Raw genomic sequence first — 26147 nt, forward strand, 5'->3', positions numbered from 1 at the left:
CACAGATTCTCGATTGGATTCAGGTCTGGACTTTGACTTGGCCATTCTAACACCTGGATATGTTTATTATTGAACCATTCCATTGTAGATTTTGCTTTATGTTTTGGATCATTGTCTTGTTGGAAGACAAATCTCCGTCCCAGTCTCAGGTCTTTTGCAGACTCCATCAGGTTTTCTTCCAGAATGGTCCTGTATTTGGCTCCATCCATCTTCCCATCAATTTTAACCATCTTCCCTGTCCCTGCTGAAGAAAAGCAGGCCCAAACCATGATGCTGCCACCACCATGTTTGACAGTGGGGATGGTGCGTTCAGCTGTGTTGCTTTTACGCCAAACATAACGTCTTGCATTGTTGCCAAAAAATTCAATTTTGGTTTCATCTGACCAGAGCACCTTCTTCCACATGTTTGGTGTGTCTCCCAGGTGGCTTGTGGCAAACTTTAAACAACACTTTTTATGGATATCTTTAAGAAATGGCTTTCTTCTTGCCACTCTTCCATAAAGGCCAGATTTGTGCAATATACGACTGATTGTTGTCCTATGGACAGAGTCTCCCACCTCAGCTGTAGATCTCTGCAGTTCATCCAGAGTGATCATGGGCCTCTTGGCTGCATCTCTGATTAGTCTTCTCCTTGTATGAGCTGAAAGTTTAGAGGGACGGCCAGGTCTTGGTAGATTTGCAGTGGTCTGATACTCCTTCCATTTCAATATTATCGCTTGCACAGTGCTCCTTGGGATGTTTAAAGCTTGGGAAATCTTTTTGTATCCAAATCCGGCTTTAAACTTCTTCACAACAGTATCTCGGACCTGCCTGGTGTGTTCCTTGTTCTTCATGATGCTCTCTGCGCTTTTAACGGACCTCTGAGACTATCACAGTGCAGGTGCATTTATACGGAGACTTGATTACACACAGGTGGATTGTATTTATCATCATTAGTCATTTAGGTCAACATTGGATCATTCAGAGATCCTCACTGAACTTCTGGAGAGAGTTTGCTGCACTGAAAGTAAAGGGGCTGAATAATTTTGCACGCCCAATTTTTCAGTTTTTGATTTGTTAAAAAAGTTTGAAATATCCAATAAATGTCGTTCAACTTCATGATTGTGTCCCACTTGTTGTTGATTCTTCACAAAAAAATACAGTTTTATATCTTTATGTTTGAAGCCTGAAATGTGGCAAAAGGTCGCAAAGTTCAAGGGGGTCGAATACTTTCGCAAGGTACTGTATGTACTGATGAAAATGTTTACATCCGAACAGAATGGCGTAGAGCTCCTTTTAGATTTGAGCATAGTTGATTTCACAGTCTGTGAGAGATTTGGAAGCGTAGCTGATGGGCTTTCCTTCTTGCAGTAGCACTGCACCTAGTCCATACTTCGACGCGTCCACTTGGAGTCTGAGCTCTTTGTCAGGGTTGTAGTAGGCAAGGATTGGTCCTGGTTCTCTCGTGATCAAGTCTTTCACATTCTGGAAAGCAATGTCGTGTTGCTTGTCCCAGAGAAACTCACTGGACTGCTTTAGCAGTTGACGCAGGGGTGCATTAGCATTGGAGAGGCTGGGTGCGAACTTGGCTAAGTAGTTGACAATGCTAAGCACAGTTTCCAGCTCTGCACGGTTCTTTGGTGGCTCCATTTCTTTTATGGCTAAGATCTTCTGTGGATCTGGCTTGATTCCAGTCGCTGTGAGAAGATGTCCGAAGTAGCTGACCTCTGTAGTGCCGACTGTGCTCTTTTCGGGGTTGAGCCGGACTCCTCTCTCGTGGGACCTTTGCAGCATCGCGCGGAGGTTTCAGTCGTGCTCCTCTTTGGTTCGACCATAGACAAGGATGTCGTCCACAATTGCCACAACTCCGTCGAGGCCTTCATACACTTCGTCGATCTTTAGCTGAAACTAGTCTTGGGCTGAGATAATCCCAAAAGGCAGGCGACGGAACCTGTAGCGTCCGAACGGTGTGTTGAATGTTGTGAGCTTAGATGACTCTTCTGTGAGCTTGATAACCCAGTAGCCTGATCTAGTGTCCATGACACTGAAGTAGTGTGCTCCTGCTAGCTTGTATGTGATGCCATCTAGCGTCGGTAAAGGATAATGGGGGCGTTTGATAGCCTTGTTCAAGTCTCTTGGGTCGAGACATACTCGGAGCTTGCCTGTGCATGGTTTATCCACCACCACTAACGCGTTTACCCAGTCAGTCGGTTCTCTCTGTCAGATGCTCCATGCTCTCCAACTGTCTAGTAATCTTGTTCTTATGTTCTATTGTCTTTCGATTCTTTATTATGTATTTTTTGAATGTCTTTCTGTTTACACACCTGTCTGTAATCTGAGCCCCTCACTGGAAAAAAACAACAAAAAGTTTCCCACAATTATTTTTTAACACTAGCCAGGATCCAAACTTCTACATGGAGCCCCAAAGAGTTCTACCTGCAACCAAAACTGGTTCTTCAAAGGTTCTTCAGACAAAGAACCTTTAAAGGTTTTGAATATCAACTTTTTTTCTAAGAGTGTAGACATTACACCAGTTCACAGAACACCCCCATATACGGCGTACCGATAACTCTCTTACATGTGCACATTGGATCCTGTTGAGACACATGCTGGTGGTAGAAAGACTGCTGAGTCTGCTGAGTCTTGGGTTGATCATGGACCGCTCCACATGGGCACCCCCACTGCTGCTCTGGCTGAATGTTCGCTCCATAGAGACCGTACTCTCCATAGTGCTTTTATTGACTGTAATCTCCATACTGTCTGGCTCTGGCTGGGCTACCTCCTATTCCCAGGGTGAAAAAGGGAGTTAGGTCACCCTGATGATGCTCAATCTCCATTCTGTGCAGTTCCGTCCTCTGGTGATCTCTGCCCCTGCTGTAGAAGGACAGGGATGGTGGGTTGGAGGTTTTGTCCCAGAACACTTTTAATTCTATGGGACGGGGTATCGTTTCAGGTTGAGCTGAAGTTTTCCCAGGAAGATAGATTAACTGAGAATCGACATGTGCCTCTGGAGGTTTATCTGTATAGGTCATCCCATCACTACGCCTAATACTGTCATAGTACAGGAGCTTTCCTCCGCTCTGCTGTACCCCCTGGACCAGCTTGTCCCAGTCGGACCCGGGCCCCAGACCTTTCCTCAGATCCACGGCACGGGCCTTCTCCACAGCCTGGTGCACCCCTGCATAACCCTGGAGGAAGCAGGAGTCGCCCTCAGACAGGGTAGCCTACATGGTTCTCTTTGAGGTCTTGATGGAGTTTAAGCGGGCTGAAACGGAACTCTGGACGCTGGTCAGGGCGATGACACTCCCTCGATGAGCTGGACACTGTAGCTAGCCAACCTCTCCCTCTGCTCCTTGTCCCACCTCCTTAGTTTCAGGCTCTGGTTCTCTCTCTCTAGGCCAAAGCCTTCTGCTCCTCCTTCAATTTCTCCCTCAGCTCTTTGTGTAATATAGGAAGGGTCTTCTTGTTGTCGACGCAATGCTGGTCCTCGATGACGCAAGACAGGCACACACTGGTTGGGTCGTCCAAGCAGTAGTACTCGAGAATCTTACCGTGGTGGGGGAATTTCGTGGCCAACCCAACTCCGCCAGCCCCCGGTGCTATGGGTTCAGTATGTGTCAGTAGCAGAAATGGGACTGAAAGGTGTGGCTCCAAGTGCTTTACACACATGGACATTTCACATTTGATGCAAGTCTTCAGTGCTGGCTTCCTGTCTTCTGTACATAAGTCACAAACAATGGCCTGGCTGTCCGGCAGCGGCAGAGGCTGGCACCCCTCAGACATGTCTTCTGTGAGCCCTGGATCAGTTGAAGCTGCCACAGCAAATGGTGGGGGGAATCGGGGGCTTTGCGTTGTCCTTGACCTTCGCATGCTAAAATACCTCTAGCCTCGTAGCCCCTATAATGCTTCTAATCTCAACTTTTTACCTGTTGGTTCGTTTGCTTTTGTTCGCTCTGTCTCTGGTCTAATCTACGTTTGAGGCCACCTCGTGCAAGATATGCATCAGTCCACCAAAAGTTCCTGGTTGCTAAAATTATAATGATTCTCCTGATTTCAGTTCATGTAACAAAACAAGCTAATCATTGTACTATTTAAAGCACTGTGAAATATCCTTTCAATAAAATATAGTTTTTTCAGCTGTCAGATGCCGTTGTACAAAACCAAAAGTAAAAAGATGACAAAACACAATATAACGGACATTTTAGAAAAAGAGCACATAGAACGGATCTACCGCTTCTTATACTTACTTTCGCTGCGTATGAAAGATACTGTATATACTTTACATTTCTTTGTGAGAAATGTCGCCCCAAAATCTGCCTTGCTATGTACATGACTGGCAATGGGTGTGTTCGAGTAGTTAGGCTAATGCAGTCGGCTACACAACTATGGTTTGAAGTCTACAGGGGAGTCGGTATGTCAGTATGTCCAACAACCCTCACAACAGCATACCACGTGTTACCATGGCAGCCCAGGACCTCCACATCCGACTTCTTTACCCATGGGATCTTCTGAGACCAGCCACTCGGAGAGCTGATGAAACTGAGGAGTATTTCTGTCTGTAATAAAGCCCTTTGTGGGGAAAAACTAATTCTGATTGGCTGGGCCTGGCTCCCAAGTGGATGGGCCTATACCCTCTCAGGCCCACCCATGTCTCCGAGGCTCACGCAATGGACATTCGCAACAGTGCCTGACTTGGGCAGGAGCTCAATGTTACTGAGTAGCAGCACATCAAAATTTCTACTGCATAAGATCATGCACCTCTTATAAAATATTGGCTAAAAGTATTGTGGAGTTGCTGAATTTCAGTATAACCAGTTCAGGCACCCAAAATGAGTACTAGCACATATTTTAGTTTTAAGTCAAGCACTGGACAACAACAACACATGGAAATATATCTGCAAGCAGCAATGCCGGGGTTCAGCTATGGGACCACTGTGCCACCATCAGGAAAAATTTGACACATTGCCCTAGGACAAATTACTGTTGACCACACTTGCCAAATATCAGAACTCAAAATGAAACGGATCATGCAATATGCAGGCAATATGCTTTTGATGTATTTTGGACCATTTTCAATGATGTTAACTACTTTAAATGTATTCTTCTCCAGAACCTCTGGACCGATCTGCACCAAATTTGGTATATAGCATCTATGGATGCACAATATTTTCCAAGGCTCTAGCTAAACAATATGGCCACTATAAGCAATGAGCTTGCATTAATGTTTTTTTCCTGTCCAAAAGCAACAGCTGGATCCAGATGGTTGTTCATCTCTCTGCTGCCTGCTTTCTTCTGGTCATCACCGAACTCCTACTATGATGAATATAAAATGTAATATAGGCTACTGTCGGATGTACAATAAACAATGAAGGTGTCATTAGGGGTTCAGGAGTGAAGCTGGTGAAAACCTGTTGTATTTGTTCTGGTTCATTATTATTATTATACCGGTTCCGCCAATTTACTGAAATAATGCAAACTCCTGTGAGATAATAAGGTCTAGGAGGATGCAAATGTGCATGATGGTAAAGGGCCTAACTTAACCATACTTGGCCAAACTAAACCATACTTTACAGGCTATCTAGTCAAACAGATCAAGAGATATACAAATGTGCCGTTAAAGCGCCACCGTGTGGTCGATATTAAGGTGCTTGCATTTGTTTAGTCTTGACAGTGTTTGCAAAATGTGCACCAAGCGTTGTTACAATACAAATATTTGTGACTGATTATAGGGATTTATGTACGAGACCACATGAGTGTTTATTGGTAAATATCGGCCATGTTGTTTTTGGTACAAGCCTGGAAAATATTGTGTTGAGAGACCCTTGTCCATTGATGCCACGTATTAAGTTTTGTGCAGTTTGGTCATTTGGTTCCAGTAGTGTTTTAAATGTTTAAAAAAATAATCTAAATTGCGAAAGATCCATCATGGCGGACTTTGTGGTTCCTTGAGGCAAATGTTTTCTTTGCCATATATACCCATATACAGAATTTCTCAAACGAGGTGAGAGGCGTGAGCTTTCAAGTTTGCATTTTCAATCGCTTGATATAGCGCCACCATGTGGACAATTGGCATGCCATTGTATGAGTGGGTGTGGCCCATGGCCCTTTACCATCATGCACGTTTGCATCGTCCTAGACCTTATTATCTCACAAGAATTTGCATTATTTCAGCAAATAGGCGAAACCGGTATAATAATAATAATGAACCAGAACAAATACAAATAGAACAAACACTCCTCTATATATTCTGTATGTTGTTTGTTATACTTGATGGCCTGTGATTAGTTGCATTAACAAGCTTTAATAACACAAAGAAATTTAGGTGAAAGCAACCAATAGAATATTTTCTTGTCTTTATCTTAGGTCAGGGTGAGGTTCATGGTCCAGCTGCTGTGCTATGGGATCAGCTGGGTTACAGAGGAGATCTGCGAGGCACGCAGAAAGATTTGCAGACCAAACCAGATGCAGGAGAAGGAGGAAGACAAAAAGGAGAAAGAGGAGAAGGTATTGGAGGTGCCTCGCCTCAGTAAGGAGGATGACGGGAGAAACAGGAGGGAACATTCACCCGTCTCTTTTCTTGCAGGGCCCCAAAGCCCTCCACTTCCTCCGCGCTCAGTGGCGCCCCCCACAGCCACAAGGTCAAACCTAGAAAACCAAAACAAAGCCCATGAAAACAATGTCAAACCCCACATGCTCTATCAGGTCTCTGCTGTGGTGGAGCTTCGATCGTAACAAAAAGCCTTTGAAGGAGGAGCCCCATCGTCTGCAGGCCCTCACCAGGCTCCACATGAAGTACATCCGCAAGTGGTTCTGTAACCGACGCTTTTCGCTTGCGCTTTCCACTGGGTCAAGGCCGACCCAGAGTCAGAGGAGAATGGCCAATCACAGCCCAAAGGCCTCCTGTCGTCACAGACACTGCTCTTTCAGCATCTGACACAACCAGCACCACCACAACGTGACTGCATGGACAGACCACCACCGAAGAAGAAAAGGGTCTCTCAGGCAGATGATGTCAACATCATAAGCAGGAGCTGCAGTGGTAGCCATGACAACCCTGCTAACACCACCCACCAGATTAGGTCAAGCTTGGAGGGGAAGGAAGTAGAGATAGAACCACCAGAAGTACAGAAGAAGAAGAAAACACAAGACCAGAGCTGGAGTTAAGAGATGCAAAGAAAACAGCAAGAATTCCCCAAAGGACAAACTGAAGGAGGAGCGGAAAGGGGTGGGGATCACAACATTCATAAACAATCCACGGAGAAGAACAAGCTTTCAAAATGGGCCCGTGGTCGAAGAACAACACCATGGCCCAGCTGGAGCTCCTGAGACAGAAGCAGACTGGCTCTTGTGGAAGGTCCTCACCAAGTGGTTCGGAGACACCCGTTACCATCTCAAGCAGGGCATGGAGCCCTGGATGAGTGGGGAGGAGCGCCTGAAAGTCCTGGCGCAGATCAGGGAGAAGCAGAGGCTCCGGGAGAGGGACCAGTTGATGACTGGAGACAGATCCATCAGAGTCCACCATGCTGTCGTTGTGTCTTGTGACTCGTTGTGCTGATGAGGTGGCTGGGAGGGAGGAGGAGGGAGAAGGGCGGTGGAAACTTGCGGATGGGGTGAAGCAGAAGTGACCGCTGGGACAGACTTGGGGTACATCTCAATAGGGGTACATCTCAATCTCAATAGTGTAAAGAGGCTTCCTCTCTGGCATGACCTACTAACAGATGAAATTACATGTTGAAACTTGAAAGCCTATCTTAACCTTTTATCTGTTTGCAGTGTGTAGTGGATATTTTAAGCAATAATGAGGAGAGACAAGGTTAATCACCAATCAGGATATTACCTTTATTCAAATAACTTATCAATTAGGGGGCTGGTCACAATACACACACCAAAGGAAATAGAACGAGTTGGGGCTTGCATTATATAGCCCAACCTTGTTACATTTTCTTCATCCACCACAACTGTCTCAATGTGTCGAACCAATTGATAGTCTTCTGTGTTCTCGTACTAAGAACTGTTTATTCTTAGAATAGAGGATAAGGAGAGAGTTGTACGGAACAGAGATACCTCTTTCCGAACATGCAAGTTTCAGACTTACAGGGGTCGGGGTAAGAACAGCCGTGGTGGATTTAGATACAGAGTTAGGTGACAACAGCATCTTACACAACCAGAGTAACAGGATTGTACATACCGATCATTTAAAGTAATGCTAATACTAATCCCCCCCCCCCCCCACACACACACACACACACACACACACACATTCCCCTCTCAAGGGACTATGTTCCTTTCAGGAAAAATGATGAACAGTAGCATGGCAAATCTTACTAACATTTGTTACAGAGTATATAAAACATTTAAAAAATCGGGAATCAAACCCCTTCAATGTCGAGTACCTTATTTCCATGTAAGATTCCTCCGTTAGGAAACTGAGTTTACAATCTTTATTCCTCAAGACATACTTGCACATGTTTAATCATACAGAATAATACATTGTTGAGGAAAATACAGAAATAAGAAACTGCTCCCCAAGTAACAGGAGAACAATGTTTAGAGCAGTACAGTAACTTACCATATCATCATCGCAGCCCATCAGAGTCAGCTTGTTCTGTGGGAAAGGGGTATTTAGCATTCTTATAGGTCTACCCGTCAAAATCTTATGGGGGGCCAGCCCAGTGGTTCTGTGTGCCCGCCCCCTCATGTACATCAATGCGAGTGGCGTTACCGTGACGGGGGGAAGCCGGTTTCTGCCATGAGTTTCACCATCCTAAAAATATGAATTCTTACTTCCCATTTCCTTTCTTTCCCACTTTCTTTGTTACTTTCACTAACTACATATCTGTTTACTTTACTCAGAAACCCTCTCAATCACCATCACCCAATACATTTCTCTTCCCCTCAAACTTTCCAAACTATTTCCTTCTACAATCTTTACTATACTCTACCTCTGTCTTTCCGTCTAATGCTCTAGTTTCCTTCTACAATCTCTACTATACTTTACCTCTGTCTATCCGTCTAACGTTACTTTACCAGGTAAACAAAAAGTTTAATTATTTACAAAATCGACCACTCCCCCTTTGACACATGGCACTGGCCATGTGCCAAATTAGCAAGGCAGGTAAAACAAGAATGTGGCAGAGTTGGGAGCCCACAGTTTCTGCACACTGTCTTTTTTACACAGTCTCTTCCACTTCCTCAACTGGGCAGGACCTACAGAGGATTGCAAGTCTGAAATGTCAGTGGGGGAGAAGAGATTCATAATAGGAAGTTAAACCATCTGCAACACAGGAGAATCAGCAGACACAACTGCTGCTTTGGCTGCCAAATCAGCCATTGTGTTGCCCTTGGAGACAGGATCAAAATAGTTAGTATGAGCCAAACATTTACATACAGAACAGCTTTAAATAGGTTATCAACAAGTTTCGAGCGAGAAATAATTTCCCCACTGGACGTGAGGAACCCACACTGTTTCCACAATGTACCAAAATAATTCACTACCCCAAATGCATACCGGTTATCAGTGTAGATAGTAACTGACTTATCTTTCACCAGTATACAAGCTCTTTTGAGTGCAAAAAGTAATGCAGCCTGCGCTGAGAGTTGTGATGGCAATTTAGCACTTTCAAGTGTGGTTGCCACTGTTGTTACAGCATGTTCTCAGACCTCTGAGCAGAGCCATCTACAAAGATTTCCAAATCAGCCTTCTGGAAAGGGACATCAGTCAAATCTGACCTTGGTTTAGATACAAGCTCCACTAGAGCTGTGCAGTCGTGTCCTCGATTGAGCACAGTGCACCTTTTCAGGGTCACATGAGACATGGTTGAAGAACATTCTGATAGTGTAGCAACCTCGCTGGAGTCAGATGAGTAGTCTTAGCCTGTGAGGTGAGAGCATAAACAGTGTGTGGTACATGCACAGTTAGTTGACACATAGCAACAATGTCAGCACAGGCCAGTACAGCCTCGGTAGCCGCAGCCACCACCCTCAAACAACACACCAAACCTCTCGCCACACTATCCAACTGCTTAGAATAGTAACCCACTGGTCTCTCTCTGGACCCAGCTGCCTTTCTCTTTCTCTCTCTACATCCCCTCTTTCTCCTAACACTTCTATGCATTGTCATGCTATATGAAAGCCATATGCAAAAAAATAGATGTAGAGTATTTCACTTTATGAAGTATTTACTATATCAAGAGTACAGGTCAAGATTATCCCAAAAACATTGTTTTAATTATTTTAGATATATTCAATAGATGAAAATATTCCTTACAATTAGCAATATTGATATTTCTTAGTCCTTAAATAAGTGAGTTGAATGATTTGCAAATGTTTTAGATGGTATTGTATTGATCTTTTTTTCCCAATAGCTAGTTAGTTGTGTTATTTTCATGCAGACCAAGTATTAAAGCTAGGATGTAATAAATAGAGTGAAACTACTGTCAAACATCTGTTTCATGCTCTGTAGAGACACACTAGTACCTCAGTCAAATTACACCCAGTATGTTGAGAGGAAACTGTTGGTGGAATACAGAATGTGTTCAAAGTATGTTCTTAACATAGGCTAAAGAGGTGAGGGAGACTGTCATGTATTGTCATGTTGTGTCTTGTTCCTGTCCTTTCTCTTCACTCCGTCTCCCTCTGCTGGTCCTATTAGGTTACCTGTTCTTCCCCTCTTTCCCCCAGCTGTTCCTTGTCTTCTCTAAACTACCTCGTTCACCCCTTTTCCCACCTGTTCCCTTTTTCCCTCTGATTAGGTCTCTATATCTCTCTCTGTTCCTGTTCCTGTCTTTGTCGGATTCTCGTTTGTGTTACTCATGCCTGAACCAGACTATCGTCATGTTTGCTGCAACCTTGTCCTGTCCTGTCGGAATCTGCCTGTTCAGCTAACCTTGTCCTGTCCTGTCGGAATCTGCCTGTCCATCTGAGCCTACGTGTGTTTCGTCATTAAAGAAACTCTGTTTTGTTAATTCGCTTTTGGGTCCTCATTCACGCACCTGACAGAGACAGGACAGCTTTGAGTGTTACCTTGACTTACTGTTGATTTCACACTTTTCTCAATATTTTATGTAGTCAATGACTATATAAAATGTCTATGCAAACAGCATTTCACATTATTGTACTTGACTGTGTCAGTTATTTTGAGAGAATGTTGTTTCTGTCTATGCATTATTCTGTACTTGTAACTGACTCGTTTTCGCAATGGAGGATAATTCCATTTTATATGTGTCTTGTTTTGCACACTTTGTACAAAATAATAAAATGCAGTACTACAGGATATTTCTTAACGTAGCTCTTTATTAGCTAGCTATAACTGGCATGTTCACGTATCGCCAACCAGGATCCAACTGCCGATGACCTAACCATGTGGGTGGTCTTAACCAATCATAGCACAGTATGATATGGCGGTAAAATGCATCCAATTACAATTCAGTATGTTTACACATATGAATATTACACCCCCCTTCTTTTAAAACAAAATAAAAATGTTTGCATATTCTAAGGGTTTCTTTTGATACATGCTCTGTAGTTTGATCTCAAGGTAGGTAACCATTTATATTGCATACTACACCAACTGATTCAACAGACTCAAACAATAATCCAACATACTGTTACTTTTCAAACAAGGGATTCTCAGCAACTCAGCTTTCACTGTAGAAATAACATCTTAACATTTCAAACAAATACAAAACATTTCAAGTGAACTTTCAATAACACGTTTTCAGTCTGGAACTCTTTTAGGGCAGCGATCCGCCTACACCCTTTGACATTTCACAGGTCTAGGACAGCTCTGGGCCTGACCTCTCTTCCTGACCTTGTGCGATATGATGCTGAGCATGCTTCTGTGTCAGTCAACAGCTCTTGTGGTGTTGCAGGTAAGTATGGTGTATGTTGTGCTGTGTGTGTGTTTAGTCCATCACGTTCTCTTTCAGGGGAACAGTTCATCTCATCAGTGTGTTGTTCTTTGGTGTTCAGTAGGTGACGACAATTGCGGCGGTACACCGCTCCTTCTGCGGTGCGGACGTGATATGAACATTCAGTGTCAGCTGGCTGGATGACGACTGCTGGCTTCCAGAGGCCATACTCCTGGATTCTAATTGACTCTATGTCGATCAGTGGTGGCAGTGGTCTAGCTGACTTGTCGTAGTATCGCTTTTGTTGTTGTTGTCTCTGTGTACGTTTTCCATGCATTTCCTTGTAGCTGACGACCTCAGGTTGCAGCTGCTGGTTGGTGCTGGGAAGTATTGAGCGAAGTCTGCGGCTTTGGTGAAGTCACAGCTGGGCAGGTGATTTGAAGTTGTCAACTGGAGTGTTGCGGTATTCAAGGAGACTGAGGTAGGGGTCTCTTGTCTGCTTTTGCTTTGTCCATGAGTGATTTATCAATCTGCACAGATTTTTCAGCAAGGCCATTACTTTGAGGGTAATGTGGGCTTGTGGTGACATATGTAAACTCCCATGCTTTTGTGAAGGATTCAAACTCATTTGATTTGTAACAGGGGCCATTATCAGATATCAAAGTCTCTACAATGCCATGCCTGGAAAAGGCTGCTTTCAGCTTGTGTATCACAGCTGCAGATGTGGTGCTGTGAAGCTTGTCGAGTTCGAAGTATCTGCTGTAGTAGTCCACTGTTACGATGTAGTCCTCGTTTTTCCAGGTGAACAGATCGGTTGCCACAACCTGCCAAGGTTGGTCTGGGATACAGTGAGGTAACATTGGCTCTTTGGTGTTTGAGGGGGGTCGTTGAGGGGCGTCGTTCAAGACATATGGCACATTTACCAACAAATGTCCCGTGCTCTCTGTTTGCACTTTTCCATGCCCATGTGTACAGCATGGATCTTTGTCAAAATCTCTTCTCTGAGACTGGTAGTGATAATGATTTTCTCTCCTTTGAAAATTATTCCGTTGATCTGTGATAGTTCATCACGATGGTTCCAGGATTCTGAGACGCTCTGAGGGCATTTTCTCCTCTCCTCAGGCCATCCATCCTGTATGACTTTACTCAGCTGTGCGAGTTGTGAGTCCTTTTCTGTTTCTGCTTGGATCTCCTTCAGTTTTGTGTCACTAACTGGTAAGTTGCTGTACACCATGTGCAGTTGCATGTCCACGACTTCACTGAGGCTGCTGTCCTTATAGGTAAGAAACTTCCTGGAGAGTGTGTCTGCAACAGGGATGTCTTTGCCTGGACAGTGAGTTATTGTGAAGTTGTATTTTTGTAGTTGAAGGATCATTCTCTGTAGCCTTGGCGGGCTGCGGTTAGTGGTTTCCTCATAATTGACTCAAGGGGTTTGTGGTCGGATTCCACAATGACTTGTCGTCCATATATGTACTGATGGAACCGTTTACATCCGAACAGAATGGCGTAGAGCTCCTTTTCAATTTGAGCGTAGTTGATTTCACAGTCTGTGAGAGATTTGGAAGCGTAGCTGATGGGCTTTCCTTCTTGCAGTAGCGCTGCACCTAGTCCATACTTTGACGCGTCCACTTGGAGTCTGAGCTCTTTGTCAGGGTTGTAGTAGGCAAGGATTGGTCCTGGTTCTCTCGTGATTAAGTCTTTCACATTCTGGAAAGCAATGTCGTGTTGCTTGTCCCAGAGAAACTCACTGGACTGCTTTAGCAGTTGACGCAGGGGTGCATTAGCATTGGAGAGGCTGGGTGCAAACTTGGCTAAGTAGTTGACAATGCTAAGCACAGTTTCCAGCTCTGCACGGTTCTTTGGTGGCTCCATTTCTTTTATGGCTAAGATCTTCTGTGGATCTGGCTTGATTCCAGTCGCTGTGAGAGGATGTCCGAAGTAGCTGACCTCTGTAGTGCCGACTGTGCTCTTTTCGGGGTTGAGCCGGACTCCTCTCTCGTGGGACCTTTGCAGCATCGCGCGGAGGTTTCGGTCGTGCTCCTCTTTGGTTCGACCATAGACAAGGATTTCGTCCACAATTGCCACAACTCTGTCGAGGCCTTCATACACTTCGTCGATCTTTCGCTGAAACTAGTCTTGGGCTGAGATAATCCCAAAAGGCAGGCGACGGAACCTGTAGCGTCCGAACGGTGTGTTGAATGTTGTGAGCTTAGATTACTCTTCTGTGAGCTTGATAACCCAGTAGCCTGATCTAGTGTCCATGACACTGGAGTAGTGTGCTCCTGCTAGCTTGTGTGTGATGCCATCTAGCGTCGGTAAAGGATAATGGGGGCGTTTGATAGCCTTTTTCAAGTCTCTTGGGTCGAGACATGCTCTGAGCTTGCCTGTGCGTGGTTTAAATCAAATCAAATCAAATCAAATTGTATTTGTCACATACACATGGTTAGCAGATGTTAATGCGAGTGTAGCGAAATGCTTGTGCTTCTAGTTCCGACAATGCAGTAATAACCAACAAGTAATCTAACTAACAATTCCAAAACTACTGTCTTATACACAGTGTAAGGGGATAAAGAATATGTACATAAAGATATATGGATGAGTGATGGTACAGAGCAGCATAGCAAGATACAGTAGATGGTATCGAGTACAGTATATACATATGAGATGAGTATGTAAACAAAGTGGCATAGTTAAAGTGGCTAGTGATACATGTATTACATAGGAATGTAGTAGATGATATAGAGTACAGTATATACGTAGACATATGAGATGAATAATGTAGGGTATGTAAACATTATATTAGGTAGCATTGTTTAAAGTGGCTAGTGATATATTTTACATCATTTCCCATCAATTCCCATTATTAAAGTGGCTGGAGTTGAGTCAGTGTGTTGGCAGCAGCCACTCAATGTTAGTGGTGGCTGTTTAACAGTCTGATGGCCTTGAGATAGAAGCTGTTTTTCAGTCTCTCGGTCCCAGCTTTGATGCACCTGTACTGACCTCGCCTTCTGGATGTTAGCGGGGTGAACAGGCAATGGCTCGGGTGGTTGTTGTCCTTGATGATCTTTATGGCCTTCCTGTAACATCGGGTGGTGTAGGTGTCCTGGAGGGCAGGTAGTTTTCCCCTGGTGATGCGTTGTGCAGACCTCACTACCCTCTGGAGAGCCTTACGGTTGTGGGCGGAGCAGTTGCCGTACCAGGCGGTGATACAGCCCGACAGGATGCTCTCGATTGTGCATCTGTAGAAGTTTGTGAGTGCTTTTGGTGACAAGCCAAATTTCTTCAGCCTCCTGAGGTTGAAGAGGTGCTGCTGCGCCTTCTTCACGATGCTGTCTGTGTGAGTGGACCAATTCAGTTTGTCTGTGATGTGTATGCCGAGGAACTTAAAACTTACTACCCTCTCCACTACTGTTCCATCGATGTGGATAGGGGGGTGTTCCCTCTGCTGTTTCCTGAAGTCCACAATCATCTCCTTAGTTTTGTTGACGTTGAGTGTGAGGTTATTTTCCTGACACCACACTCCGAGGGCCCTCACCTCCTCCCTGTAGGCCGTCTCGTCGTTGTTGGTAATCAAGCCTACCACTGTTGTGTCGTCCGCAAACTTGATGATTGAGTTGGAGGCGTGCGTGGCCACGCAGTCGTGGGTGAACAGGGAGTACAGGAGAGGGCTCAGAACGCACCCATGTGGGGCCCCAGTGTTGAGGATCAGCGGGGTGGAGATGTTGTTGCCTACCCTCACCACCTGGGGGCGGCCCGTCAGGAAGTCCAATACCCAGTTGCACAGGGCGGGGTCGAGACCCAGGGTCTCGAGCTTGATGACGAGCTTGGAGGGTACTATGGTGTTGAATGCCGAGCTGTAGTCAATGAACAGCATTCTCACATAGGTATTCCTCTTGTCCAGATGGGTTAGGGCAGTGTGCAGTGTGGTTGATATTGCATCGTCTGTGGACCTATTTGGGCGGTAAGCAAATTGGAGTGGGTCTAGGGTGTCAGGTAGGGTGGAGGAGATATGGTCCTTGACTAGTCTCTCAAAGCACTTCATGATGACGGAAGTGAGTGCTACGGGGCGGTAGTCGTTTAGCTCAGTTACCTTAGCTTTCTTGGGAACAGGAACAATGGTGGCCCTCTTGAAGCATGTGGGAACAGCAGACTGGTATAGGGATTGATTGAATATGTCCGTAAACACACCGGCCAGCTGGTCTGCGCATGCTCTGAGGGCGCGGCTGGGGATGCCGTCTGGGCCTGCAGCCCTGCGAGGGTTAACATGTTTAAATGTTTTACTCACCTCGGCTGCAGTGAAGGAGAGTCCGCATGTTTTCGTTGCAGGCCGTGTCAGTGGCACTGTATTGTCCTCAAAGCGGGCAAAAAAGTAATTTAGTCTGCCTGGGAGCAAGACATCCTGGTCCGTGACTGGGCTGGTTTTCTTCTTGTAGTCCGTGATTGACTCTAGACCACCTCTTGTGTCTGAGTCGTTGAATTGAGATTCTACTTTGTATCTATACTGACGCTTAGCTTGTTTGATAGCATTGCGGAGGGAATAGCTGCACTGTTTGTATTCGGTCATGTTACCAGTCACCTTGCCCTGATTAAAAGCAGTGGTTCGCGCTTTCAGTTTCACGCGAATGCTGCCATCAATCCACGGTTTCTGGTTAGGGAATGTTTTAATCGTTGCTATGGGAACGACATCTTCAACGCACGTTCTAATGAACTCGCACACCAAATCAGCGTATTCGTCAATGTTGTTATCTGACGCAATACGAAACATATCCCAGTCCACGTGATGGAAGCAGTCTTGGAGTGTGGAATCAGCTTGGTCGGACCAGCGTTGGACAGACCTCAGCGTGGGAGCTTCTTGTTTTAGTTTCTGTCTGTAGGCAGGGATCAGCAAAATGGAGTCGTGGTCAGCTTTTCCGAAAGGAGGGCAGGGCAGGGCCTTATATGCGTTGCGGAAGTTAGAATAACAATGATCCAAGGTTTTTCCAGCCCTGGTTGCGCAATCGATATGCTGATACAATTTAGGGAGTCTTGTTTTCAGATTAGCCTTGTTAAAATCCCCAGCTACAATGAATGCAGCCTCAGGATGTATGGATTCCAGTTTGCAAAGAGTCAAATAAAGTTCGTTCAGAGCCATCGATGTGTCTGCTTGGGGGGGAATATATACGGCTGTGATTATAATCGAAGAGAATTCTCTTGGTAGATAATGCGGTCGACATTTGATTGGAATTCTAAATCAGGTGAACAGAAGGATTTGAGTTCCTGTATGTTTCTGTGATCACACCACGTCTCGTTAGCCATAAGGCATACGCCCCCGCCCCTCTTCTTACCAGAAATATGTTTGTTTCTGTCGGCGCGATGCGTGGAGAAACCCGCTGGCTGCACTGCCTCCGATAGCGTCTCTCCAGTGAGCCATGTTTCCGTGAAGCAAAGAACGTTACAGTCTCTGATGTCCCTCTGGAATGCTACCCTTGCTCGGATTTCATCAACCTTGTTGTCAAGAGACTGGACATTGGCGAGAAGAATGCTAGGGAGTGGTGCACGATGTGCCCGTCTCCGGAGTCTGACCAGAAGACCGCCTCGTTTCCCTCTTTTACGGAGTCGTTTTTTGGGGTCGCCGGCTGGGATCCATTCCGTTGTCCTGGTTGAAAGGCAGAACACAGTTTATCCACCACCACTAACGCGTTTACCCAGTCAGTCGGTTCTGTAACCTTGGTGACTATGTCAGATTGCTCCATGCTCTCCAACTGGCTAGTAATCTTGTTCTTATGTTCTACTGTCTTTCAATTCTTTATTATGTATTTTCTGAATGTCTTTCTGTTTACACACCTGTCTGTAATCTGAGCCCCTCACTGGAAGAAAAAAAAAAAAAGTTTCCCACAATTATTTTTAACACTAGCCAGGATCCAAACTTCTACATGGAGCCCCAAAGAGTTCTACCTGCAACCAAAACTGGTTCTTCAAAGGTTCTTCAGACAAAGAACCTTTAAAGGTTTTGAATATCAACTTTTTTTCTAAGAGTGTAGACATTACACCAGTTCACAGAACACCCCTATATACGGCGTACCGATAACTCTCTTACATGTGCACATTGGATCCTGTTGAGACACATGCTGGTGGTAGAAAGACTGCTGAGTCTGCTGAGTCTTGGGTTGATCATGGACCGCTCCACATGGGCACCCCCACTGCTGCTCTGGCTGAATGTTCGCTCCATAGAGACCGTACTCTCCATAGTGCTTTTATTGACTGTAATCTCCATACTGTCTGGCTCTGGCTGGGCTACCTCCTATTCCCAGGGTGACAAAGGGAGTTAGGTCACCCTGATGATGCTCAATCTCCATTCTGTGCAGTTCCGTCCTCTGGTGATATCTGCCCCTGCTGGACACTGTAGCTAGCCAACCTCTACCTCTGCTCCTTGTCCCACCTCCTTAGTTTCAGGCTCTGGTTCTCTCTCTCTGGGCCAAAGCCTTCTGCTCCTCCTTCAACTTCTCCCTCAGCCCTTTGTGTGCTATAGGAAGGGTCTTCATGTTGTCGACGCAATGCTGGTCCTCGATGACGCAAGACAGGCACACACTGGTTGGGTCGTCCAAGCAGTAGTACTCGAGAATCTTACCGTGGTGGGGGAATTTCGTGGACAACCCAGCTCCCTCAGCCCCCGGTGCTATGGGTTCAGCATGTGTCTGCAGCAGAAATGGGACTGAAAGGTGTGGCTCCAAATGCTGGGCACACATGGACATTTCACATTTGATGCATGTCTTCAGTGCTGGCTTCCTTTCTTCTGTACATAGGTCTCAATCAACGGCCTGGCTCTCCGGTAGCGGCAGAGCCTGGCAGACCTCAGACATGTCTTGTGAGCCCTGGATCAGTTGAAGCTGCCACAGTAAATGGTGGTGGGAATCGGGTGCTTTGCGTTGTCCTTGACCTTCGCATGCTAAAATACCTCTACCCTGGTAGCCCCTATGATGCTTCTAATCTCAACTTTTTACCTGTCAGTCCGTTTGCTTTTGTTCGCTCTGTCTCTGGTCTAATCTACGTTTGAGGCCACCTCGTGTAATATATGCATCAGTCCACCAAAAGTTCCTGGTTGCTAAAATTATAATGGTTCACTTAATTTTAGTTTGTGTAACAAAACATGCTAATCGTTGTACAATCTAAAGCATTGTGAAATATCCTTTCAATAAAATATTGTATTTTCAGCTGTCAGATGTCGCAATACGAAACCGAATGTAAAAAGATTTAAAAAACACAATTTTACAGACATTTTAGAAAAAAGGCACATAGAACAGATCTATCGCTTCTTAGACTTATTTTCAATTAGTATGAGAGATCTATACTTAACATTTCAATGTGAATTTGGTCACATCGCCCAAAAATCTGCCTTGCTATGTACATGACTGGCAATGGGTGTGTTCGAGAAGTTAGGCTAATGCAGTCGGCTACACACAAATACTGATTGAAGTCAACAGGGGAGACGCATCTGCAGCAACCGAAAGTCAGAAACAGTTTGATGCGAGTCAAATACAGATTTTTTCCATATCCAATTTGAATCTGTTATTTTTCCTGGAGTCTGATCAGCCAATAAGAATATATGAAATGGGATATTTCAAGCCACATTTCAAACCACCTACAAAGCCACCTCCAACTTTGTTTTAGAGAATTTCGCAGTATGCCCAACCGGCCTCACAACCGCAGACCACGAATAACCACGCCAGCCCAGAACCTCCACATCCGGCTTCTTCACCCATGGAATCGTCTGAGACCAGCCACCCGGAGAGCTGATGAAACTGAGGAGTATTTCTGTCTGTAATAAAGCTCTTTTGTGGGGAAAAACTGGGGTGGGCCAATACCCTCCCAGGCCAATACCCTCCCAGGCCAATACCCTCCCAGGCCCACCCACTTGAAAATGGGCCCGCGGCCGAAGAACAAGACCATGGCCCAGCTGGAGCTCCTGAGACACTTCTTCTTGACCTGCCAGTGGCCCACCAATAGGGACTGCATGAGACACCCGTTTCCACCTCAGGCAGGACATGGAGCATTGGATGAGTGGGGAGGAGGGCCTGAAAGTCCTGGCACAGATCAGGGAGAAGCAGAGGCTCCGGGAGAGGGACCAGTTGATGACTGGAGACAGATCCATCAGAGTCCACCATGCTGATGTTGTGTTCCGTGACTCGTGGTGCTGATGGGGTGGCTGGTATGGAGGAGGGAGCAGAGGGGTGGAAACTTGTGAATGTCGTGAGGCAGAAGTGACCCCTGGGGCTGACTTGGGGTACATCTCAAAAGTGTAAAGATCTTTCCTCTCCTTGTTTTGTTCTCTCCTTTGCGAGCACTGATCTGGCATGACCTAACAGGTGAAAAGACATGTTGAAACTTGAAAGCCTATCTTAACCTTTTATCTGTTTGCGGTGATGATGGAAATAGAAGCCTTGAGTATTGAGACACTCCCCTGCTATAATGTTACTGGAAATGTCTGGAGGGTGCTACAGGTCAAGCTGATCCCGAATTAAAACCATCAATTTGTATTATTTTAGATAGATTCAACAGATCAAAATATTCATTATAATGAGCAATATTGAAGATTTTTATGTTAAAATATTTCTGGTTATTTAAATTAATCCTTTTCAAACTCACCCTTAATAATTATATATTGCCTTTAATGATTTGCCACTAGTACCCCTGTCAATCAAATGACACACTGTGGGAGAATGTCAGTTGCAGTCCTTGGTTCCTCCAGTCCGCTCTACTTCTCAAAACCAATTGTATGAAAAGGTCAGAGGGGCAGGAAACTGTTGGTGGAATACAGAATGTGTTCAAAGTATGTTCTTAAAATAGGCAAAAGAGGTGAGGGAGACAGGACAGCTTTGAGTGTTACCTTGACTTCACACTTTTCTCAATATTTTATGTAGTCAGAGACTATATAAAATGTCCATGCAATCAGCATTTCACATTAGTGTACTTGACTGTGTAAGGGAACATTTTATGGTCAGAAGAGATAGCCTTGAATTGTACATTATGACTGTCCTCTCACTCTATCTTGGTTCGTGCAGATGACTATGACCACCTCCTCAGACCAAATGCCCAGAATATGTTCTGGAAGTTAAGATAGGAGACATGTTCAGTTTCTTAGGAAACTGAGCCTGCGCAATAACAGCCAGTCACCTGCAGGAACCAACCCTATGAACCATGCCTACGTAGCTTTTTTTGTGTAGCAGAAAATAAGAGAACTGAAGGGACCACCCTGGAGGAACTTGTGGCAGACTTGTAGTTTGTATGTGTTTGTTGTAACTTCTCCAGTTAACTGATAAAAAAAAGAGTGATTCATTTCATATTGACTTCAGGTGTCCCTGGTGTTGAATTTCCAACACAACTGTGTATTCAATTACTTTGCGAGAATGTTGTTTCGGTCTATGCATTATTCTGTACTTGTAACTGACTAGTTTTCCATATGGCGGTATATTTACTTTACTTCACTGTGTTTTGGAAGATAATTCCATTTTATATCTATCTGGTTTTAGCCAAACGTGTTATGCAGGTTTTATGGCACTTTTCTTCAGTCTTCTCACTTCTGACCAATAAAGAGCATTCCATATGATTTGTGCTTTAGAGTTCATTGTTTATTTTTCATAATTTTAACATTAAATCTCAACATGAAAATTAAAGATCCACCCATTTATACAAAATACAGTACAGATATTAATTGTACTGTTTGTTAAAATGTCAAACTGTTAAGAAATTCAGGATGTAATTAGACCTGTTTGACCTGTTAATTACCCAGTTGAAAATATCTGAACAGAAACATCAGCATCAACATTAAATCAACTGACTATTTACATGATTTATTGTACAATAATATATCAACCGTACTCTGTTGTGTACTATCTCATGTCATTTCATAATTGACAATGTATAAAAATGTTGTAAGCTATAAGAAAATAATTTACAGAAGAATTACAGACTCCTTAATGAATTAATTAATTTGAACTAATTAAGCATTTGTTTTAGTTTGGTGTTTTGGCTAGTAATCTTGTTCTTATGTTCTACTGTCTTTCAATTCTTTATTATGTATTTTTTTAATGTCTTTCTGTTTACACACCTGTCTGTAATCTGAGCCCCTCACTGGAAAAAAACAACAAAAAGTTTCCCACAATTATTTTTTAACACTAGCCAGGATCCAAACTTCTACATGGAGCCCCAAAGAGTTCTACCTGCAACCAAAACTGGTTCTTCAAAGGTTCTTCAGACAAAGAACCTTTTTAAGGTTTTGAATATCAACTTTTTTTCTAAGAGTGTAGACATTACACCAGTTCACAGAACACCCCCATATACGGCGTACCGATAACCTTCCCACATGTGCACATGGGACCCTGTTGAGACACATGCAGGTGGTAGAAAGACTGCCGCTGCTGAATCTTGGGATGTTCGTGGACCACTCCACATGGGCACCCCCACTGCTGCTCTGGCTGAATGTTCGCTCCATAGAGACCGTACCCTCCAAAGTCATTTAACTGACTGAAACCTCCAAGGAATTGGGCACTAGATTGTCTGGCTTTGGCTGGGCTACTTCCTGTTCCCAGGCTGACGAAGGGAGTTAGGTCACCCTGATGATGCTCGATCTCCATTCTGTGCAGTTCCGTCCTCTGGTGATATCTGCCCCTGCTGTAGAAGGACAGGGATGGTGGGTTGGAGGTTTTGTCCCAGAACACTTCTAATTCTATGGGACGGGGTATTGTTTCAGGTTGAGCTGCAGTTTTCCCAGGAAGATAGAGTAACTGAGACTTTAAGTCTGCCTGTGAACTCAGTTGGCCCTTCTGCCAGCGCAGAGCAAACACGTTGGCATTCCCAGAAGAAGAAATGTTGACACATAAGCCAATGGTCCAATCACAGTCCTCAGATAGTTTGACCACCCACCTAGGATTGGCATCAGAGCCGCTATCCTGGCACAGAAGAGTATGGGTGGTGAGTTTGGCAAGCGGGGTGTAGAACACTTTCCTGTGGTCCTGGGAAAGAGACATTCCCCTTCCCAAGCTCTTGGGGTCAAAGGTCATTGTGGTGGAACCCTGTGCTTTCTGGTGGTTCTCGGGGTCGACCAGAGCCAGCAGAGAACTCCAAAGCTGTGTCATCTGCTCCACGAGCTTTCCTCCACTCTGCTGTAGCTCCTGGACCAGCCTGTCCTGGTTGGCCCCAGGCTCCAGCCCCTTCCTCAGATCCACAGCACGGGCATTCTCCACAGCCTGGTGCACCCCTGCATAACCCTGGAGGAAGCGGAAGGAGTCCCCATCAGACAGGGCAGCCTGCATGGTCTTCTTGGAGGTATTTATGGACACTATGCGAGCTGAGACGGAGGTCTTGACGCTGGTTAGGGCGCTGTCGCACAGGACGGACACTCCCTCGATGAGCCGGACACTGGAGCTAGACAACCTCTCCCTCTGCTCCTTATCCCACCTCTCTAGATCCTGAATCTGTCTCTCTCTCTGGGCCAACTTCTTCTGCTCTTCCTTCAGCTTCTCTCCCAGCTCTTTGTGTGCCTTAGGCAGGGTTTTCATGTTGTGGACACGGTGCTGGTCCTCGATGGCGCAGGACATGCACACACTGGTTAGGTCGTCCAAGCAGTAGTACTCAAGAATCTTACCATGTTGGGGGCATTTGGTGGCTGCCCCAACTCCCCCAGCCCCCGGTGCTATGGGTTCAGTCAGGGTATGTGTCTGCAGCAGCAATGGCACTGTCAGGTGTGGTTCCAAGTGCTGGGCACACATGGACATCTCACATTTGATGCAAGTCTTCAATGCTGGCTTTTTTTCATCCACACACATGTCACAAACAACAGCCTGGATCTCCGGCAGAACCTGGTACACCTCAATCATTTTCACTTCTGGGATCCCTGGTGCAGTTGAAGCTATCTCAACGAATGGTGGTGGGAATCGGGTCTTTCGAATGTTAAAAATACCTCTTAGTAACCTCTCTCAATCTTACAGAGCGTTTTAAGCGTTTTACTTGTCGGTCTGTTTGCTTTTGCTTGCTTTCTGTCTCTGATATGTTCTGCGTTTGAGGCCACTCCTAGATTCATCTCATGCAATATTGCTGCATTCACAACCAGGTGGGAAGGTGGTAATTACCAATTGTGAAGTCGTAAATACGAGTTGGGTACAGAAATGTAATCACTCAAATTCATAGACAGGGCTATGGATGGCCATCAATTGACATATTACAGTTTAAATCATGTTTTGAGGCTATACAGGGTCTGTTTATAATTATTCGATCTATTTACAAACATTGGAATAAAAAAGCTTATTTTGGGTTCTGATTTGGGTTCTGATATTTTGCATTCTAATGAGGTTGGTCAGTTGAATTAAGCTCATGAGGCATTTATAAGTTATATTCTTCAATAATAAATGGTACATACATAGCATTAATTTATGTCCAAAAATTAATGTAGCAACTGCTGATTCCCCTTTAATGGTGACATTTCTCCACCATTTCCTGGTTGATAATATTCTAATTTCAGTTTAAGTGACAACAAACAATGAATAGTGTAGATAAGCATTGTACAATCTTTTTTTTTTTTTTACATAAATAAAAAAAATGTATAAGCAAAAATATCGTATTTTCTAATGTTTGAAGCTCGTGTACAAAAACGAAAGTAAAAATACGAGAACGGGAAGAAGCATAGTTATTGCGCACATAGATCGGTCTTCCACTTCTCTGGCTTCTTTTGAACGAGAATGACAGATCTATAATTCACTATTCATTTAGGAATTTGGTCGGGCAGCCCAAATTGCCAGAGAGGAAGAGAGAGGCCCAACTCAACGGAAAATCTTTCTCCCTCCAGCAGTTGGGGTCTTTTTGTTGTTTCGCCTACCAAGAAATTTGTTTTTAAAGTAAATATTTATATGGAGGTAAATGAGAGTTTCGAATTTGATCAACTAAAAAATGTATGGCTTATTTGCTACGTGAGGTTAATTTGATCGAATACACGTTTCGTAATTATAAAGTTGTTACGAGTGTACTGAAATAAGTAGGACACGTGGCATCCCGTCAACTTTGAGAGAAAAAAAAAGACAAATAACAAATAAATCAATCAACAACAAATAAATAAATCAAAAATCATCCCACTCCTTCAGTCACAGTTCAAATCACATCCCGACACAGGCTCAGGGGCCAAAGAGGACGGGGCACCCACTGACAGGCGACAGGACTCCCTGCAATAACCCCGCCGCAAAAATCCTGGGTCCCTAAACACATTCAGCCGCGATCACAACGATGCCTGCCCATCCTCTACAACTTTCTCGCTTGAGCTGCGCAGCAGACAACCAACGCAACAAACGCTACGAAGTCCACCTTCCTAACTTGCAACATGTCAGTATCCCTCTGTATAGAGTTACCTTGCGAGAATGTTGTCTCTGCATTATTATGTTAAGGTGTGTAACTGACTAGTTTTCACTAGGGTGGAATATTTACTTTACTTCATAGTGTTTTGGAGGATAATTCCATTTTATATATTTTGCTTTTAGTAAAACGTGTTATGCATTTTGTAACGGTTCTGTTTTGTTGTTACAGTCTTGTCAGTTCTAACCAATAAAGAGAAATCTGTATGATTTGTATTCTAGAGTTCATTGTTTATTTTTCCTTTTAGCATTAAATCTAAACATGCCCATTAAAGACCCACCCATATATACAACATACAGCACAGATATTAATTTTACAGTTTGTTAAAATGTCAAACTGTTAAGAAAATCAGAATGTACTTCTCAGACATGTTTGTAAATGACCCAGTTGAAAATATCTGAACAGAAACATCAGCATTTACATTATTTATTGTACAATAATGAGGTCAGAAAAATGTGATTAAGGGACATGAAAAAGTGAAAGTTCTTGGAACATTGGGACAACGTTGTGATAGGTGGCTGACTTGAGTTACAGGGGGAGACAAAGTCCTGCCTTGCATGTAAACTCAAATCCAACCAGTGAGTCCAACACACATAAGAATCCTACTGTACCAACAACAACAACACACTAGTGGAGATCCAAACTGAACTCAATACACTTAAGACATAGCCTACATTACACAAGCTGACAAAACACCTCTATATTCGGCATACCGATAACCCTCTCACACTTGCACTCAGAAGCCTGGTAAGACCCATGCTGGTGGTAGGAAGACTGCTGCTGAATCTGATGGACCTCTCCACATGGGCACCTCCACTGCTGCTCTGGTTGACTGTACTCTCTATACTGTCTGGCACTGACTGGGCTACTTCCTGTTCCCAGGGTGACAAAGGGAGTTAGGTCACCCTGATGATGCTCCATCTCCATTCTGTGCAGTTCCGTCCT

At 44.5% G+C, this 26147-nt stretch overlaps 1 protein-coding gene and 3 pseudogenes across 3 annotated transcripts; 1 reads left to right on the plus strand and 3 right to left on the minus strand.

Annotated features, from left to right (window-relative positions):
- Window positions 1–2234: 2234 nt before the first annotated feature.
- LOC149980815 (uncharacterized) lies at window positions 2235–3849 on the minus strand (annotated as a pseudogene). Its single transcript, XR_016483490.1, has one exon. The product of XR_016483490.1 is annotated as an uncharacterized LOC149980815 (transcript).
- Window positions 3850–6357: 2508 nt separating this feature from the next.
- Window positions 6358–7604, plus strand: LOC149980816 (uncharacterized; annotated as a pseudogene).
- Window positions 7605–18152: 10548 nt separating this feature from the next.
- Window positions 18153–21403, minus strand: LOC149980817 (uncharacterized; annotated as a pseudogene). Its single transcript, XR_016483491.1, has one exon. The product of XR_016483491.1 is annotated as an uncharacterized LOC149980817 (transcript).
- Window positions 21404–21411: 8 nt separating this feature from the next.
- On the minus strand, window positions 21412–25412 carry LOC149980818 (uncharacterized). Its single transcript, XM_090183692.1, has one exon. It carries the CDS (start codon window positions 23678–23680, stop codon window positions 22115–22117), a length of 1566 nt encoding a protein of 521 aa, XP_090039818.1. The 5' UTR covers window positions 23681–25412; the 3' UTR covers window positions 21412–22114.
- Between the last annotated feature and the right edge of the window lie 735 nt (window positions 25413–26147).

The sequence above is a fragment of the Oncorhynchus mykiss genome, chromosome 9 (assembly GCF_057628025.1).
Source record: "Oncorhynchus mykiss isolate SJ-2025 chromosome 9, ASM5762802v1, whole genome shotgun sequence".
Lineage (NCBI taxonomy): Eukaryota > Metazoa > Chordata > Actinopteri > Salmoniformes > Salmonidae > Oncorhynchus > Oncorhynchus mykiss.